Source organism: Sphaeramia orbicularis, chromosome 19, assembly GCF_902148855.1.
Source record: "Sphaeramia orbicularis chromosome 19, fSphaOr1.1, whole genome shotgun sequence".
NCBI lineage: Eukaryota > Metazoa > Chordata > Actinopteri > Kurtiformes > Apogonidae > Sphaeramia > Sphaeramia orbicularis.
In genome coordinates, this window is record NC_043975.1 from 39,309,128 (window position 1) to 39,328,933 (window position 19,806).

The window sequence follows — 19,806 nt, forward strand, 5'->3', positions numbered from 1 at the left end:
CACTTGTTAAAGCTGCCTTAATTCTGTGGCTTTTGTTCATCAACATTACAGTTTTCACTGTGAAGTGTTTTCTAGTTGCCAGAACATCAGCACCTGAATAAATAGAATACTTTGGCATCAAATGACTCAGTGACATCTGTATAAGCTGTGTATATTTTATTGATTCAGAAAATATACACAAATATCATAGTAATAAAGTTGAAGCATGGTAAAGAAATGTACAGGACATCAGTGGATCCACAGACAGCTCCACTTCCAGCAGTGACATCCATCCATCCATCCATCCTGACAGGCCTGGCTCAAACAAACACACACACACACACACACGCACACACACACGCACACACACACACACACACACACACATACACACACACACACACACACATACACACACACACACACACACACACACACACACTATATTGACAAAATTATTCACTCACCTGCTTTGACTCGCACATGAATTTAAGTGACATCCCATTCTTAAGCCATATGGTTTAATATGATGTTGGGAACATTGGGAACATGGAATTGCCCAAAATGTCTTGGACAATTCCATGCTCCCAACTTTGTTGGAACAGTTCCTGTTCCAACATGACTGTGTACCAGTGAACAAAGTAAGGTCCATAAAGACATCGATGAGAGAGTTTGGTGTGGATGAATTTGTCTGGCCTGCACTGAGTCCTGACCTCAACCCGAACACCTTTGGGATGAATTGGAGCAGAGACTGAGAGCCTTCTCGTCCAACATCAGTGTGTGATCTCACAAATGCCCTTCTGGAGGAATGGTCAAAAATTCCCATAAACACACTCCTAAACCTTGTGGAAAGCCTTCCCAGAAGAGATGAAGCTGTTATAGCTGCAAAGGGTGGACTGATGTCATATTGAACCCTATAGATTACGAATGGAATGTCACTTAAGTTCATATGGGAGTCAAGGAAGGTGAGCAAATACTTTTGGCAATACAGTGTGTGTATATATATATATAGGTGTGTGTATGTGTGTGTGTGTGTGTTTGTGTATTTTTTTCTGTAATATTACCAAGAACCTTTCTGTCATTGCCTGCCATAGAGAAAACCAAAACAAATACCTCTTTGTTTGGCAGACTCTAAAGGTTATTGGCAAAAACTTCTATTGCACTTTTTGTGCCAGGGCTCTCAGGAGGTAAAGAGTTAATGACTCTTCTCTCTGAGATTTTCATGATCTGGGGTTACAAGCCAAGGCTTTATCATATCATACAATCCTCATAGCTCTACCTCTAAGTCTTCGTCTTCCTGCTTATTCAACAAGTAACAATTCAACAAGCGTGTATTTTTCTTGTCAGTCTCTCCCAGATAAGACTGTAACAAGCATGCTGACAAGGAGCAGCTTTCTATTTTTCTACTTAAAAGCCATCTCATCGGGGAACAGATCTTCTGCTCAAATTCATCAGCAGCTCCTGATGAGCTATGCTAAAACAGTCCACTCTTATCCAATCCACCTTTCCTCAGATTCTCCAAAGCAAAGCTGAAGCCAAAGAAACACTTAGGACAATAACATACAGACACTGACATTTATTGACGAAAAGCAGCCTCGCTCTCATCCACAAAATCACTCTCACATATTCATTCCCTCCATCTAATTCTTTTTTTCTCAAGGATTCTCCTTTCTCCTCTGTTGAAGGCCTGAACTGTTTTAAGAACTGAGTTTTTTTGTTACATATTTATTTATCATTTAGAACACCATTAGCAGTGGATGTAGCTCTCAAACATTAGCAGATTTATAGCTTTTTTATTCAATCACAAGTGTAAACCACAGAATAACTGAAATTTAGTCCATTTTGTGCACTTTGATGTTTGTCTTTTTTGCAAATCGAGCCTCTGAATTGATGTGCAGGTGAATATGAGTAGAAAAGGGGGGAGGGGGAGGGTGATGCCTGTACGTTGTTGCACCCCTTTTCCTCCCATACGGCTTCACCCCACCAAAAAAGCAACCAGTTCCAGCCAAGACTTGATGTGTTTGTTTGCTTGTTTGTCTTACTGGTTTCCATCATTTCAGTGTTCTTGCAGCCCCTCCTGGAGTTCACACAGCATACCGACAGACACACGGACGCCCCCAGGTACCCCCCCTTTTTAAGGGCCTGCACTCTTCCTCTTCTCCTGCTCCACTCACTCATATTTTTATTCATCCATTTGAAAAGTAAGGGGTATTTGATACCTTGCAGCTTCTGCACCCTAAAGGAGAGAACAAAGGAGAAAAAAGTCACTTTTGGGGTTCAAATCTACACACATTACTTGCACTGAAGAAAAAAAAGAATACATTGTCTTATTATCAAATCAGCATGTTACCATTTCAAGTTCAGGAAATATGATCTCATAATCCTAATTAGAATCATAATTAGAATTAGAATCATAATTAGGTTCACTGTTTAACCTTAAGTGACATCCACTGGTAAAATTGTATATTGCAACCAACTGAATATCCCTGGTATTTTATTTTATTTTATTTTACTTTATTTTATTTTAGTATTGTAATTATATCTCGTATAGTACGGTGAAGCCCCACCCCTTCTGGGTGGGCCCCGTGGATTATGCCATCATCAAAACCATTGACTTATCAGACTGTAAACAGGAATACTACATATCCAAAAGTCACGAGGTGATGCCATTGTAACTCTCTGTTCACAATCCCTCTTAGTTGCTGAAGATGTCTCTGCAGCTTCTACACAACACCACTTGTAGTGATTTTTGCCTTTTTTAATACTTTTACATCTTGCTCTGGAAAAATGAGGTAAAGCATGCCAGGATAATAAAGTAACTAAGTGTTACTTTACTAGTTTAACTACAACATATCACTAAAAATATAATCAAACATTATCACAATTAAACACTGTCTTTTGCCTTTGATCACCGCTTATATTTTTCTCATGTTATATCCCATGGAACAAACTGGTAGGGGTGGGACTTCAGCAATCTACATTTATAACATGCTAGCATGTGTATTTCATTGATTCATTGGCTTCATTGATATAAAGTCTTTATTGATATGAGGACAAATAAGACACATATTTTGTTGGATTTAAGAGCTTCCTCTCTTTTGTCACAATATTTGTTGGTAAAAACATTTTTACATAGATTTCCCTTTACATAATGATGATTCTGAGAACAATATTTTTAATTACAAGATCTTGTTTGATAGTTATGACATTTGTGTGAGATCAGGCAAATGCAATGTGTATCCTTACAAAGCAGACAATGGAAAAAAGGGATCTATGTTATTAGATCTACTGTAAGTTTTACTGTTACAATAAAGCAGTACCGGACACTAAAATATGATTTTTGAGCTGTAAACTGAATTATATGACTACTATGATCAAACACAATAGTGGTGATAATATATGTAACAACATGCAACTGCATAAATATAGGAAGTGTGTGGGTTGAAAATGTTTTATCCTGAGCCTTCCAGTGACAATCCTGACATAGAGTTGACTATTTGAGTCTTCTCCACATCATGAAATTTACATAATACATGTTAAAGTCACATTATCAGAAGATCAGAAGATCTTTCAGGCTGCATTGCTGTGGTTTTGAATGAAATATTACATCTTGACATGAGCCAGTTGTGGCTAAATAGGAGCAGTTTGTCTTTTTATGAAAGGTTAGGGTTAGGGTAAGGGATTTGGTGGGTCAGTGAGGACAGGGGACATGGATAGAAGTTGAAGCAAACCATATTTGTGTTTCAGACATGTCCATACCTGCCACGGACCTGCAGGCCGTCCAGGAGGATCTCACTTTGCCAAATGTTCAAATGGCACACTGACCTGAAAGGCAAAAGAAAGACGAGAAGCTTGAACCAGAGCAAAGACTAAAGGAAGAAGCTTGAGGAAGACTCTGCACCTCAATGTGAGGTTATCATGGCAACACCTGGTGAGCTGGGCTTGTGATTTCACTCCTGACTTCTGTACTTTGACCCCTGACTGTTTGAACTGTGTGATGTGATTTGTGGTGAGATTCAGATTTTTCTCACAGAGGTTTCAATTCGCATATCAACAATACAGATAACATTGGAACTGACAGACTGAGAAGCAGTGACTAAATGATAAAAACACTTGAAAGTCACTGTATTCACTGACACTATCAGCAAACAATGAGACAAACACCACTTCCAGAAAGGTTTCTAAAATAAGATAAAAAAAAAAACAAAACAAAACAAAAACAACCTCAATCAACGTTTTCACTAACAAACTAAGTTTTATTTTTTTCAAGAAAAACAAATCTACATTTTAATGCCTGCAAAAAAGCAAAAAAGTTGGGACAGAAATATATTCACTGCTGTTTTACGTCTCCTTCCCTTTTTTTTTTTGTTATTTTGTAATCATTTGGGAACTGAGGACTGTTCAAACTGGTGCTGTTTCTTGACTTAACTTGATGACTTTGGAATTTGTCCCAACATTATTTGAGTGGATTATAGGCATCATTTAGAATAGAATAGAATAGAATAGAATAGAAGAGAAAAGATCTTTATTGTCATTGTTACAGGATCAATGAACATCCGTTTAGCAGCTCTGATTCTGTTTAGCAGCAAACACTTAAAGTGAAAAAAACAAAAAAAAACAAAACAAAAAAACCCTGAATAAAAATATCACACAAAACACTAAGAAATATTGGCAATTTACAAAAACTCCAGAGATAAAATATTAAATATACAAATACTACTAAAATACTACTGATTACTATGAAAATATACAAAAAGCTAACTTTACACTAGAAAAAAGAAACACATATAAGGATATATACAGGTAATAAACAAGGTAAAATTAAAAACAAGGTGCATGGGGTTGGTTGTTGCACTGAGGTAGGGTGACTATTGCATGTGTTGGTACTTTCAAAATACCATTAGGTTTGTGTGTGAAAACGCTGAGAATATTTTCTTTGTCCTTTAGTTAAAGTTAATTAAGTTAAATGAAGGTTGAGCAGAAAAAATAACAGATTAACAAATGAACATTTAATCTATCATTGTTATGCAAATTTTATTTCTGTGCAATGTAAACTGAGATTGTATCTTATATATTTCTGATCTGGTAAAGTATTAAATTGCATGTTCAGTCATTTTAATTATGGTTTAAAGAGGTAGCACAGTCAATATAGACATTTAGAATGGCTGCTCTCACCACTGCAAGGCAGGCTTGATCACTAATAAACAAAGTAGCATCAGGGAGAGTGCAATTACTATTTATAAAGGGGTCTTGGGACATGACGGGCCTGCCTTGGTGGATTAGCCTTACATTGTGTTCACACCATATTGGACTTTTTGAAGACACAAATTGCAGAGCAGTTCATATCAATATCCTGGTGGTAATTAAGAGTAGATTATGTTTGAATAGAGGGGAGTGAATTGATGTGTGCTGCTGCACCTTTGCCTGGCACAGTTTTATAAATTAAAATGAAAACAAACTCCTTCAACATGCAGCAGTGAGATATCACCTCACTCCCTACATAGAAGCTGTTTACTGTGTTTTGTGAGGGTGTGTTAGTGCCACAGCTTCATCAAAACTTAGCTGTCAAAATGCTCTGCTACATACAGTCATGAGAAAAATTCCTCTGAATTCTGTGGTTCTGTTTCATCCCTCCTGACTGCCAGAGGGTGGTGCTGAAAGCACTGAATGTTCCCTTCATGCATGCACAGTCCAAGTAGTAGTACTAAAAGAGTCACACCTGTGACCCTGGATGACGCCCCAGAGGTAATATATTCCTATGTCATCCACGGCTCTGTTCCTTTTTTCTTCTCACATCTGGTTCAATCTGCATGGCATGAGCCATTGCTAACTTGGATTGGTTTCCGTCGCTGGATGCCCTTTCACCTTAGTGGTTGGAGCAGCAGATTTCACCCTCCGAGGGCTGTGAACGGCTACTCTTTGCTGGAGGACATTCTTATAGGTATTTAACCAGACTGGACCCTTTGGTTGGTGACAGGAGAGTTTGGATTCCCTCTCCTGACTCTTGGCTTTTTTTTTTCTTTTTTTTTTTTTTACTTTTTATTTATTAATTTTCAAAAGAACAAACAATGAACATGAAATCATCATGGGTGTTACAATTAAACTTAAAATGTTCTTTTACATCATGCACACATACATCATTGTACCATTATGGTTGTATTAATCAAAGTGCGTACACAATCCATTTTTCCCAGCATTCAGTACATTTCTCCAACTCAAGTCTTAAAGCAAAAGTAAGTCTCTCCATACAGTAAATTTCTTTAATAATCCCACGCCCGAGGTCTAAAGTTGGAGGGTCGGGTTGCAACCATTTTCGGGTTATAGCTTTCCTACTACTTGCCAAAAGTATCTTCAATAAGTATTTATCCTTCTGAAGGACTGTTTCCAGTATTTTACCAAGATATAAAGTAACAAAAGAATAATCTAAATCCATCCCTATTATCTGACTCTTGGCTTTTAAGTCTGAGTGGCTATGTTGTTTATACTGCTGCTAACTGTGTTGACTTTTTCTCTGGTGAGGGCAGTGTTCGCACTCCTGCTACCAGTTTGAGTTTGGTTACTATTACACCTGGATACTCGGTGGTTTTGCTAATGGTGATAGCCTTTTTTTCACTTAGCTAATGCTATGAACTTTAATCAGTTTGTGTTTTTCACTGGTGAAGGCAGCAGTTATGCCCCCTCTCCCAGTGTTTCATTTGCTAAAACAAGATACTGGAAATACTGTGGACCTTTGTCTTGTTTTTGTGTCTTGACTGGTGAAGGCAGCGTTCGTACCCCCTCTCCCAGGTATTCCTTGTGCTGTTGCACTTTCATATTGTGATTGTGAATGGTTACCCTTATTGATTTGTGTAGTCTTGATTGGTGAAGGCAGCGTTCGCACACCCGCTCCCAAGTTTGGCTTACTCTACAGGTATTGAGTCCATATAAATAACATATTCTGCTGACAGGGTCTGTTAGTTTTTCATGTGTTTGGGACCTAATTGGTGACGGCAGTGTTCATGCACCTGCTTCATGCTGTGGCCTTGGATTTACCACTGGACCACTGCTGCTTTCTATGTTGCAGTGTGTGTGCTATTATTAGTGGTTCCAGTTGGACATGAGTGATATGGATGGCTTTCACTATCGTGTGGATTGTGGGACTACGCTTCAAGCTGATGATGGGCATGACCTGTGCCCTGCCTACCTCGGCCCTGACCACCTGAAGGAGGTGCTGTCAGACAACCCCTGCATGAACTGTAGTTACATGCCACGGGCAGTCAGAGTAATGAGGACTGCACAGTTGTCCCCAGCAGGTGTGGTTGACCTCCCACCTTCATGCCAGGTACCGTTGCCCCAGCCTAGACAATCCAAGCATCTCTGTGAGGCTGCTGCCATACCGGCTCCTCTTATGAAGAAGAATACCAGGTCAGACAAAGATATGTCTTCTAGGGTCGAGCAGGTGTCTGCATAGTTGGATCTGATAAAGTCTTTTTTTCGCACTCATCACCTGGATGCCCCCATATCTGATGCTAGGTTTTCTTCTCCGTCCATGCCTGCCCTTGCCCGAGAGGAGGATGTTCTCTCTCTGGCGGCATTGGACTCTCATTTTCATGATGACGGAGAGGCACAGCCTTCTCATGCTTCTGAAACTGGTTCATTCTCATCTGCTCAAAGACTGGTTAGTGACACGGATAGTTTCATGCAGGATGTCATGCATCAGGCTCTGGGTTGCCTGCAGCTGGATACTCCACAGCCAGATCAGTCTGGCCCTGGCAGTGCCTTCTTTAGGCACGGATGGGCTCCCACGCCCTTTGGTGTTTATTCCTCCGAAGAATACCAGAGTGAGTTGCCGTCCTGTTGGAGGGACCCAAACACCTGTTCACATCTTTCATCAGATGGTCGTGTGTTGGCAGCTATGCACAATGCAGCTGCAGCAGGTTTGGATCGCAGACTGTCCAAGCTCAACAAACCAGGCAGCAGCTTTCAGACCTGAGTTGCTCCTCAGAGGTTGAAGTGCCTGACCGCTGGTCTGAGTGTTTGACTGCCACCTTGAGATTGGTCTAGTGATGAGTGCCATCCTCAGCAGAGACAGGGCAGGGACTTTCATTTTGTTTCCCACCAAACAGTGTGGTAGCCTCAGGCTTTGGACTCTGGCTGCTACCCCCTCAGGGCCCCTAATGGCAGTGGGGCCTGAAATTGGGGCAGTCAGGCCAGCCGTTGGATATTTTTCCCATCAGCAGCTCAGTTACTGGGCTGCTCATGCATCAGACCCATGGATGGTTACCACTCTGACTCATGGGTACAGACTGTAGATTTGCCTATCAAGGCCTTCATTAGTAATTCAGGGTGCTCCCTTTCAGGCTCTCCCTCTCTGTGAGGGAGGATGTTTACCTGGTGTGTGAAAGTGGCCCTGGCTCCTTTGCAGGCGAGCTAAAGATTTTGACGTATCTAGATGCCTAGCTGTGTTGTGCTCCATCCAAAGCATGTGCAGTACTGCTTGCTTGCCCATGTGGCCAAGCTGGGTCTCAGGGCTAATCTGGAGAAGAGTAACCTGACCCCATCCCAAACTACAACATTCCTTAGGCTGTCCTTTGACATGGTGGCCATGGAGGCTCATCCATTAGTTCAGCGGGTGGACGACATACTCAATACGGTGTCTCACTTCAGGCAAGGCAGTCAACTTCCTTTCGTCACATTCCTTCAATTTATGGGGAAGCTAACACATATCGTGCCTCTAGGCTTGCTGTCACTGTGCCCTTTTCAGATGTGGCTAAACAGCTTCCATCTAGACGCCTAGCTACACAGGAATTGGAAGCTGAGGGGTTCCCATGAGATTGGTGGTGTGTCACAGGGAGATAGTCAGCACATATGCCTGCCCCACAGGATGGGGCGCTGTGCGGCAGCACAGGGCAGTTCAGGGGAGCTGGTCTCTGAGGGATCATGTAAATGTACATATAAATGTACTGGAACTGCCTGCTGTTCATCTAGCTGTCAAGCATTTTCTGCCTCATCTGAGAGGCACGTACGTTCTCATACAGTCAAACAACACCTCAACCATTGACCACATCAATCACCAAGGGAGCACCAGGTCAGCACAGCCTCTGCAGGTGTCCCAACATCTTTTGACGTGGGCTGCACCTTGTCTCGCTACCCTGTGGGCAGTGTATCTGCCAGAAGACGACAATCAAGTTGCGGACTCCCTTTCCCGCCAGAGGCCTCCTCCAGGAGAATGGTCTCTCCATCCAGAGGTGGTGCACAGGGTTTGGAGCCGTTTTGGACAGGCAGAGGGTGACTTCTTTGCCTCAGAGGAGTCGACACATTGTCCTCTGTGGTACTCCCTCAGGGGGTTACCGGGTCCCTTGGGCTGGGATGCACTGGCACATCTGTGGCCTTTTCCTCTGATTTAGCCGACTCTGCGGAGGGTTCTCAAGGAGGGTCACCAGTTGTTGTTGGTGGCCCCGTACTGGCCACCACAGTCATGGTTCCCATTGCTGCACGATCTGTGTTGTGGCATGCCGTGGCAGCTCCCTGACAGGGGAGATCTGTTGTCTTAATTGAGGGGTCAGATATGGGACCCCAGTCCCCACCAACTCCAGCTGTGGCTCTGGCTGTTGGAGAGCCCACACTGCAGCTGACTGATCCTGTTAGACAAACCATCTTGAATGCCAGGGTGGTCTTTACTTGTCGGCTAGGGTGCATCAAACTCCCCTTTTGTCAAGTTTTTTCCTGTCCCTAGTCTAAAAAGTTTCCATTTGAGTAGAAAACACTACCTGTAAAATATTAATTAATTTTGACCATGTTTAGGTGGGTCACCGTGTGTTTGAAAATTTGAACTGCAAGGTTGCTGAATTCGGCAGGCTCAGAAAGTGAATATACCATTTAATACACTTAAGTCAAGTAAAACTTCCTAAGTTGCTCAAATATGCTTTATAAACCTCACTATCAATAGTTTAAGCCCTAATTAAAATATACATTTAAAAAAATACAATAAATTTTCAAAGAAATTATCAGAAAAAGACCTAAAAATGCCATAATCTCTTGTTAGTGCCAAACTGATGTCTTGCCTATTTGAGTTGCCCATTTGCAGTATGTGTTTTAAAATAAATTCATGTAAAAACATATGAATTAATTCTTTGAAATTGGGATTTCCTTTTAGGTGATGATCTGTAAAGTTTTAGACCCCCCCCACCTCCATCTTTAGGGTGCCCGTCAGCCCAGTGCAGAAAACCCATTTTTCAATGTAAAATCTTGCATTTGTGGGTTAGTTCTGCCATATTTGCTCATGCAAATGTCATATTAGAGGTTTTGGGGGATGCTACTGTCGTTTATGAAGGTCTCAAATCATGTACAGGTCAAAGGTCACATGATTTTAAACAAGGTCAAGGTCAACTGACACTGAAAAATGGGTCCAATCACAGGTTTTTGCTGATTTCTTTCTTGCCTAGTTTTATTTCAAAGATATGCACTCAGGGCTGATTTCACTGGAGAACATTTGATCCTAGATTACCCATCTGGTACCCTCCCTTTTTTTAAGTTCAGCAGGTACCAGATCTTTTTTTCCAGACAAGGGTGGATGGCTGTGGCTCAGTTGGTAGAGCGGGTCATCCAATGACCAAAGGGTCGACGGTTCGAATCCTGGCTCCGACTGTCCACATGTCAAAGTGTGAACCCTGAGCCCTAAACCCTTGCTCCCAGTAGGGCCAGGCTGCACCTTGCATAACTTCAGTCCATTTAACATAACACATTTTCAGTGTAAATATGCTAAAGGCAAAACACCCAAGAGTAGTGAAGAGAAGAAGGTGAAGCACCCTGGGGGCCCTTTGAAGAGAAAAGGTGGCCCTACAGATGAATGGGAGGAAGTTACTCAGCCACTCAGCTTCCTTTGGTAAGAACAGTCCTTCAAAGGTACAGATCACTGCCATTAGAGAAGACCAGGGACGTGCACAGGTAGACCTGAGGTGTCCCTCAAGACCTGCCCCTCTGGCCTCGGTGCCCTTCTGGCAATCGTTTTTTTTTTTTTTTTTTTTAATGTAATTATTTATTTTTTTCCTCATTCAAAGAAGACAATAGAGTCCGCAACAATATGACATTATAATCATATTTTAATATTCAGTTAAATCCAAATAATTCCCAGTGCCTCCTGTGCTTCCCCCAGTCCTCCTCCTGTCACTGCCTCTCTCTCCTGCTCCGCTTGTGTTCCACTCATGCTACTCAGTAGCTCTGCTGTTGCTGATCGCACATCACATGGCCTCGACTTTTTGCAAGAGACAAACTGGTAAGAATAGCGGTGCCTTTGACTTACAACTGTTTAAGCAAATCTGTGTCCCGTTCCCCACAAGTTTGGCTGGTTAGTGTAGCCAGTAGCCCAATACTAGCATGTCGGGTGATTAGCTGTCGCAAGCGGAGAGGTCACAGAGGTCACAGCCCACAGCCCGGTGATGCTAATTCAGTGCATTTGATAAGGTGAGGAGAGATGGAGGGGCGAACCAGCAAATTGACGAAAATCCTCTGCTATTTATTTGCGTGAAAAGTTGTGAGTACCCGGTATATTTCCAGAGTCACAAATATATAATAGCCTATTAATCCAAACTGTGTCTAAAGTGCGTGTTGTTGTGGTGTCAGGCTGAACAGAGGCAGTGTAGTTTGTAGTTTCTGGGGAGTGGACCAGAGGAGCAGATCAGAGGTGAGCACCCAGACGCTAGGCTTCATGTTACATTCGCATTGATTGGAGTATTACACATAATATGAAAGTTAAATCAAATCCCCTTTTTTGGAAATTATTGGGATGTGAAGTTTCAGATTATTAAATTATTGTCAAAGTCATTGTTTGTCATTATGAAAAGTTACACAAGCATGAAAAAAAATCTGTATGTCTACAACACAGGTGTCCAACATGCGGCCCGGGGGCCAAATCCGGCCCGCCAAAGGGTTCAATCCAGCCCCTAGGATGAATTTGTGAAATGCAAAAATTACACTGAAGATATTAATAATCAAGGATGTTAAAATCATTTTAGGTCATTTCAGTCTAAAGTGGATCAGACCAGTAAAATACTATCATAATAACCTATAAATAATTAAAACTGTTGTCAAGTTAGGCAGAGGTCAGGGCCCCACAGGTCACACCAGGCACCAGAAGGCCTCATAAAGAAGTGTAACACCCAGCATTTTAATCAATGTTAAGTACAGCTTAGTATTAAAAAGATGATTTGAACTGATGTATTGCATTAAATTAGATATATGTAATGTGATCAATAAGTATAGCTAAGAAAAGAATGTTTAAATGAATGTTGATTCATTTGTGACTACTGTGTGTAGAGGAGACAAGTTGAGGCATGTTAAAGCAGTGAAAGGGCATGTTAGGGCAAAGTCCGGCAGAAAAGGAGAAGTAAAGTAAGCAGCACCGAGCCATCTGCAGCTGAAGCTAACTGATAACGTTAAGAAAAGAGAAGTGACATAAACAATAGGCTATTTTCTGCACCCAAAACTGGTCAAGACCAGTAAAAAAGGGAAGTTCTGCTAGAGGCATTTAGACATTACTCATCTATCAATGAAGTCAACTGTCTAGGCATCAATGAGGTAATGCCTAGAGTTTGGTTAAAAACCAGAACCGCTATTATAGCATTTTCAGAAGTGCAAGACGCTCTAAGAAGTTGCGTGCCCTACGTTGTAAAACGTAGAGAAGATAACTCTGAGCGATGCTCTTTTGAGACCCGAAAGGAGCGTGGCAGATTGGCTTCGGAGTTAATCTTACTTCTCAAATAATGCTGGAGGCTCATCTGATAGAATAACTTTGCATCGACGGATCGAACTTTTAAAAGCAAAGACCTATTTCTTCAGATGACAAAGGACCAAAGACTCTTACAGGCAAGAACTGTATTTTAAGAGCTTTTACCACCTTTTGGGGAACATTTGCCGACGGACCATCTGTTTAACAGACTTTTGGTATTTTTCTCCACTTTGGCCCGGACTGAAAAGGAAGAAGAATTTTTACATTTTCTTATTTCTTTTCTTTTACCCAGTATTTTAAGACAAACTCGGCAGCCCTGATCAAGCTGTTGAGGTTGTCTTTGCAAATTAAATTAATTTTTACCTTTTGACTTTTTACAGTAATTAGATTAAATTTGGTTTTTGATTTTTCTACATTTATTCAATTTCTCTAACTTCTTGACTTTTTCCTATTTACGTTTTTGATATTGATTAAGTTTTAATTTTTGATTTTTATCCGAATTCTCCGGTTTTGTAACTTTTTCCGATTAATACTCGGTAAGTGATAATCCTATTTTTCTAAATTATACAATTGTTTATTTTTACTAGGTTAGACCTTTTTCTATATTTAGTTGTAATTACTATTTTTACATTTTCACTTATTGGACTCCTTTTCCAATTTTTCAATTCTTTATGAATTTGAACGTTTTTCAAAAGACTTTTTGAAGTCATTAGTTTTATTTCCATTTATCCGATTTTTCTCGGTTATTGGATTTTCTACGGATTCAGTCTATTCGACTTGTTAATCTAGATTGATTTTTGGATTCTAGTTTTATAGTTTTACTTTTCCGATTTAACCGGATTTACAACACTTTCTAATTTTTGATCTTTTTATCATTTCGGGATTTTTCATTTTACAGAAGTTAGAGAAATAATTATTCTTATTTGAGAACTTTTCCAATTTTGATTTTCTTTCAATTTTGGATTGAAGAAAAGAGACTTTCAACACCATTTTATTTTTATGTTTTTCTTCCCCTTGAGGAGATCAAGCGAGGCAACAATTAGGGACATTTTCACAAGGCTGAACTGTGGGTTGACAGATTACAACAGGGATTGCGTTGAAGTAAGGAAAATTGAGGACAGTTTAGGTTTAATAATCAGGATATTGATTTATGGTTTTAGAAGTTCAGTTTAATGATTTTATTAGGGATTAATTGATTGATGATTTATGTATATGCTTTGCTTAGCTAAAATTGCCTACAATAAATTTATAAAAAGTAAATTCTAAATTCTCCTTGAGTTATTTCCCTGTGTGGCATAATATGCTGGTGAATGTAAAACGTTAGGTTTATTGTGTGCATAACATCAAAAGTCTCAAAGGTATCTTGGCCTTTATCCACCTACTATTTTATGTCCCGAAAGCCTATTTTTCCTGGCTTTTAAATTATTACCTGTCATGTAACAAGTGCACTAATCCATGTGGAACAGCTACCAAAAACCAACTGGACTGGTATTATTACTGACCACAGAGTGGGTTTCTCCTGGCAGTTCTGGTACCAGGGTTAGCGGGGCAGAGGTTGGAATTAAAGGTAGTTAGAAGACAGGCGAGTGTTCCAAAATAAGTTCAGCTGAGTAGTACCTCTTCGGGTTAGTTCGTGAGGGTAAGACCCCAGTTCAGACACGAGAGGTCAGGACCCTATTTAAACGGAGTGCTGAACCACGGTTAGTAGTACCGGAGGATTAACACTGTCAATTTGTCTCTTTGTTTTAGCGTATAAAAAGTAAAATTACACAAAAATGTTTACATTTACAGACAAGCTTTTTATAAAAAATGTGAATATCTGAAATGTCTTAAGAGAAGTATGTGGAATTTTAATAATATTCTCCCTGTTAATTAATGTTTTGTGTATTTGGAGATCCACTGTGATCTGTAAATTGTGATTCACTTGTATAAATGATAAACTGAAGTGTAATATTGTTAATATTGCACTTATTTTACTAACAAATTTTCAGGTTGTTCATATTTGTTCATGTTATGTTCAAGTATAATTTGTAGATGTAAACATTTTCATTACAGAATTTACTTTTTTCACTCAAAAGTTCTTATCCTATTATTTATATTATTTTACTGGTCTGGCCCACTTTAGATCATATTAAGTGTATGTGGCCCCTGAACTAAAATGAGTTTGACACCCCTGGTCTACAATGTTCATTGTAGTGCGCAATTTGATGTTTCTTATTCATCAATTGCAGCAAAATGCCAAGAAAGGAAAGAGTAAAGAAACAGAGGGAAAGAGACTTGCAGCAGGCAGCCCAGAGTAGCAGCTCTCTTCTGTCCTGGATCAAGCCAAATGTCAGTCCTTATGCACAGTTGTGTCAAGTGTGCAGTCCTAGATTGGTTATATGATATTGGTTTGTTCAGGTTGATAGAGATTGTTCAGTAAATTAGTGATTGTCATAGTTATGTGACTCAGTTTTGGTTTTGTAGATTTTTACACGGTTGGGTGGTTCATAATCCTCCTCTAGTCATTTTTTTGCTCCTGGACTCTTAAGGCCTATGCTCATTGTACTTTACAAGTAGAATGTTTTTTGTTTGTTTTTTTCTAGTTATTTGGTGTGAAAAGTGTAAGGTCATTGCAGTAGCAGTACATTGTTTTGTAGAATGCTAACATATCTGTAATACTGAATAAACAGGGATGGCAAGTTATTGCGGACCAATATTTATGAAAACGCTGCAGATCAGGATTGTCGGACTCGGGAGACAGGTGCCCTTTTTTTTTGGCTGAGGACCTGCCCCTCTAAATGTCTGTGCACGCCACTGGAGAAGACAGACTAAAGACACAAAACCACAGCAAAAGAAATATCTGTAGAAGTTGAGGCAATATGGAATAAAGCCAGAGTTCCAACAAAGGCCCACCATAACTGTGTTCTAGCTGTGTGTGATGTGATCAGCCTCTGGACAGACTATCATAACCCTGGCTGATCACATCACAGACAGCTAAAAAGCTAGCATGCAGGGCGCAGCCTGGCCCTACTGGGAGCAATTTAGGGTTTAGGCCCAGGACACTCCAACGTGTGGACAGTTGGAGCCAGGATTCGAGCCACCGACCCTTTGCTTATTGGACGACCCACTCTACCAACTGAGCCACAGCCACCCACCCTTGTCTGGAAAAAGAAATCTGGCACCTGCTGAACTGAAGAAAAGGGAGTGTACCAGAAGGGTAATCTAGGATCAAATGTTCTCCAGTGAAAGCCCTGAGTGCATATCTTTGAAATAAAACTAGGCAAGAAAGAAATCAGCAAAAACCTGTGATTAGACCCATTTTTCAGTGTCAGATGACCTTGACCTTGTTTAAAATCATGTGACCTTTGACCTGCACATGTTTTGAGACCTTAATAAATGACAGTAGCATCCCCCAAAACCTCTAATATGACATTTGCATGAGCAAATATGGCAGAACTAACCCACAAATGCAGGATTTTACATTGAAAAATGGGTTTTCTGCACTGGCCTGATGGGCACCCTAAAGATGGGATGGATCCGAAAAGAAGCCCTAAAAATGAGACGCCCTAATTGATGCATTGAATGTCAACAATGACTGCGCTGAGAGGGGAGTTAAGTTAAGTGCAGACTATCTCTCCGCATCAAAAAGTGAGGATCACTACCAAAATGTTCTACAAGTTGTTGAAGAATCCAGGAGATCTGTTCCAAATCTGTGGAAACCCAAGGCACCTAATTATTTTACGAACTGTAGCGTTATAAAGTTGAACATTGTAAGGTAAAACACATCTGATACCACTGATGTCTTAATGTACTGTACTTGTAAGTTGAGCTATAACTGTTACATTTATACAGTAATCATGCAAATTTTCAAAATAATTGCTTGAAAAAGTTGTCGAAAGTTTCAAATTAATCTCAAATCTACTAAAACCTTGCCATTTTTTGTTTATTTATTTCTTATGATTTTATAGCAAACAGGAATGAAAAAACAAACCAGTCAAAACTTTGGATTTTTGAACCTGCCGAATTCAGCAGCCTTGCAAGTCACATTTTCAAACACCCGGTGGCCCACCTAAATAAAAACAAATTTTGCTAAAATTTTGCAGGAATTACTTTTTCACTAAATGGAAAAAAGTTAGACTAGGGACAAGTAAAAAGCAAACACTTGGGGGGTTTGATGCACCCTATTGTCGGCAGTATGAGAATAGGTGGAAGCTGTTTTCTCAGTGGTGCTCTGTCCACAATAATGATCCAGTATCCTGTTCGATTCCTGTTATTCTGGAGTTCCTTCAGTCTCTCTTGGATAATGATCAATCTCCTTCCACTCTGAAAGTTTATGTTGCTGCTATATCATGTCATCATCATATGGTTTGAAATTGTTTGGTCAGAAGCCGTAACTTAGTTTTTCTTTTCTTACTCGTCGGTTGGGTCCACGCACAGCACCGCAAGCTCCAGTGTGAGACTTGTCTTTGGTTCTTGAAGTCCTGTGTCACCCTCCTTTTGAGCCTTTGGCGCAGAGCAGAACTCAAGTGGGTTTCATATAAGACTGCTTTTTTGTTGGCTATTGTCTCGGCTAAGAGGGTTAGTGAGTTACATGCCCTCCCTGTCCGTCCCTCATGTCTCAGGTGGAGTCTGGATGGCACTGGTGTCACTTTGTGGCTTAACACAGCATTTGTGCCTAAAGTGTTGCCCCACTCTCACTGTACCCAGCCATTGAGATTGGCACGGTTTCACCCCCCTCCATGAGAGGGTGGGGACAGACCAGAGTTGTGTGCATATGTGATGGCTACGGCAGGTATGTGACACCCAGACCAGCTCTTTCTATGTTATGGTGGTCCTAAGATGGGTGCTTCTTTTTCCATACAGTGTCTCCGTCATTGGATTGTGTAGGTCATCCAATGCACCTATAGTTCAGAAGGTCATGCTCCGCCATCCGGTGTTAAGGCCCATTCAACCAGGAATATCTCCACTTCATAGGCAGCTATGAGAGGGGTTCCTTTCAAAACCAGATGTGTTGCTGCATCATGGGCTTCGCTGAGCACGCTCACCAGATTCTGTAACGTTAATGTGGCTACTCCTCATCCTCTTGGCCAAGTTCTTCTACAAGGATCTTCTGGGTCTTCTCAGTGAGGCATGTTCTCAGGATTCTTTGTGACGCTGTCGGTATTAGTCATTCAGTGCTTTAAGCACTGCCCTTTGGCAGTCAGGAAGGATGAAATAGAACGAAAGTTACGTATGTAACTACGGTTCTATGAATCCCGGATGGCCACCAGAGATTCTCTGTCACTCAGAATCCTTGCATTTCCGTGAGAAGGTTCTGTAGGAACAGAGCTATGGATGACATAGGAATGTGTTACCTCGGGGGCATCATCCAGGGTCACAGGTGTGACTCTTTTGGTACCACTACTTCAGTGGCGGCTGCTCGTCTTTCAGACAGGGGAAGCTCATTGTCGGCTTACATAAAAAAAAAAAAAAAAAAAAAAAAAAAAAAAAATTGTGAAGTAATTTAAACATAAGTTCGGCCCTCCGTTCCTTTTTAAGAAAATGCTCAGTGACCTTATTGTACCAAGTAGGCGTCTCTTCCAGGGACTGGACCAGTGTCCTCTCAATGTCCAGCAGAGCTGGGCTGCTCAGATTGCCTTGGCCCATTGTGTTGTGGGTGTAAGACTTCAGCCTTTTTAAACAAGAGATGCTCCTTTCACTGCGACCCAGCCAACAGTTTGATTGATTTAACTATCTACAAAACGATATTAAACTCGAACAAGAAATGATTAAATTATGTAACTGAAACAAGAAAATGCTGAAATTATGTTAAATTGAGACAAGGAAGTCCAATGAGTGTGTTTTATTTACAGTGGAAGAAATGAACGAGTAATTTCGTAGTGGTTTCTCTGATTTCACAGCAGAATGTGCGACGGTATTAAACTGAACTGTATCAGTGAAGGAGTAGATCTGAAAAGAGCTGTCAATCAAATGGGATTCAGCCTTTCAACTGATCTTCCAATCAGCACGTGGGATTCTGGCATCCAGCCCGGCCAAGCTCCGCCCACAGCTCCATTCACCCCCAGAGATGCCCAGGGGCGGGACAACATCGTAGCATTTATCCAATTGCCGTCCAGTTTTGAGACAATGAAAAAAACTGTTCCACTCAGTCCCATTGAAGCCCATAGACGCCTGCAGTCTACGGACAAATGCACTGAGCAGAGATCGAATGAGAAAACAGAGACACAGGAATGGAGGAGAAGTGAACAACATCACGTCCGTTGATTTGTGATAAAGCTGATTCTGAACGAACTCGTCTTTGAGATGAACGTGTTCTAACACATTTGTAGTCAATAAAATGTCAACACAACCGTACATATTTAACCATTTAATTTTCGTAATTTTAGGGGAAGCCGGGCTTCCCTTGCAGTCTATGAGAAATCGCCACTGCACTACTTGGACTGCACATGCGTGAAGGGAACATTCAGTGCTTTCAGCACCACCCTCTGGCAGTCATCCAGGATTTATAGAACTGCAGTTACATATGTAACTTTCATTTTACGTATTAACATGCAGTAAAAATCATCTGGTCCTAACCAGGTTGTAAATTTATTTCAATTTAATCTCAAGTATAAAACACATACAACAGATTTCACTGTGTCATTAATTGTTTAACAAAACTGAAGTCAATACAGTTTTCAGTATTTTTTTCTGTATGGAAAATCACTGTCCCACTCCAATGACCCTGTTTCAGCCAGTTTTTATTTGTAGGACAAATTAACATACATGTGACGTTGGAATACTTTGGTATACAGGAAGTTCATAGTCAACTCAATGACTGTAAGCTGCCCTGGGTCTGTGGCTGCAAAGCAAACCCAAATCATCACCCCGCCACGACTGTGCTTCAAAGTCGTTTGTGCCGTATTTAGTTTTTGCTAACTGTGGCACCAAGAATTATGACCAAACCACTCCACTTTGGTCTCTTTGTTCCACATGTCTTGTGGTTTAATCAGATACAACTTTGTAAAGCTAAGCTGTGTTGCCATTGAGAAGAAGCCTTCTCTTGGTAACCTCTCCAAACATGACTCAACACACAATACCTATACACCAGTGGTTCCCAACCTTTTTTGGCTTATGACCCCATTTTAACATCACAAATT

General features: G+C 40.8%; 1 protein-coding gene across 5 annotated transcripts in view; it reads right to left on the minus strand.

Annotated features, from left to right (window-relative positions):
- Nucleotides 1-1,034: 1,034 nt before the first annotated feature.
- The window catches only part of csnk1e (casein kinase 1, epsilon), a 32,409-nt gene continuing 13,637 nt past the window's right edge, over nt 1,035-19,806 (minus strand). For all 5 annotated transcript variants that reach the window (XM_030122559.1, XM_030122560.1, XM_030122557.1 and 2 more), the window contains 2 exons: nt 3,739-3,804; nt 1,035-2,208 (listed from right to left, as the gene is read on the minus strand). In XM_030122559.1, the coding sequence (XP_029978419.1) occupies nt 3,772-3,804 (33 nt within the window). In that variant the 3' untranslated portion in view covers nt 1,035-2,208; nt 3,739-3,771. The remainder of the gene's footprint in view (nt 2,209-3,738; nt 3,805-19,806) is intronic.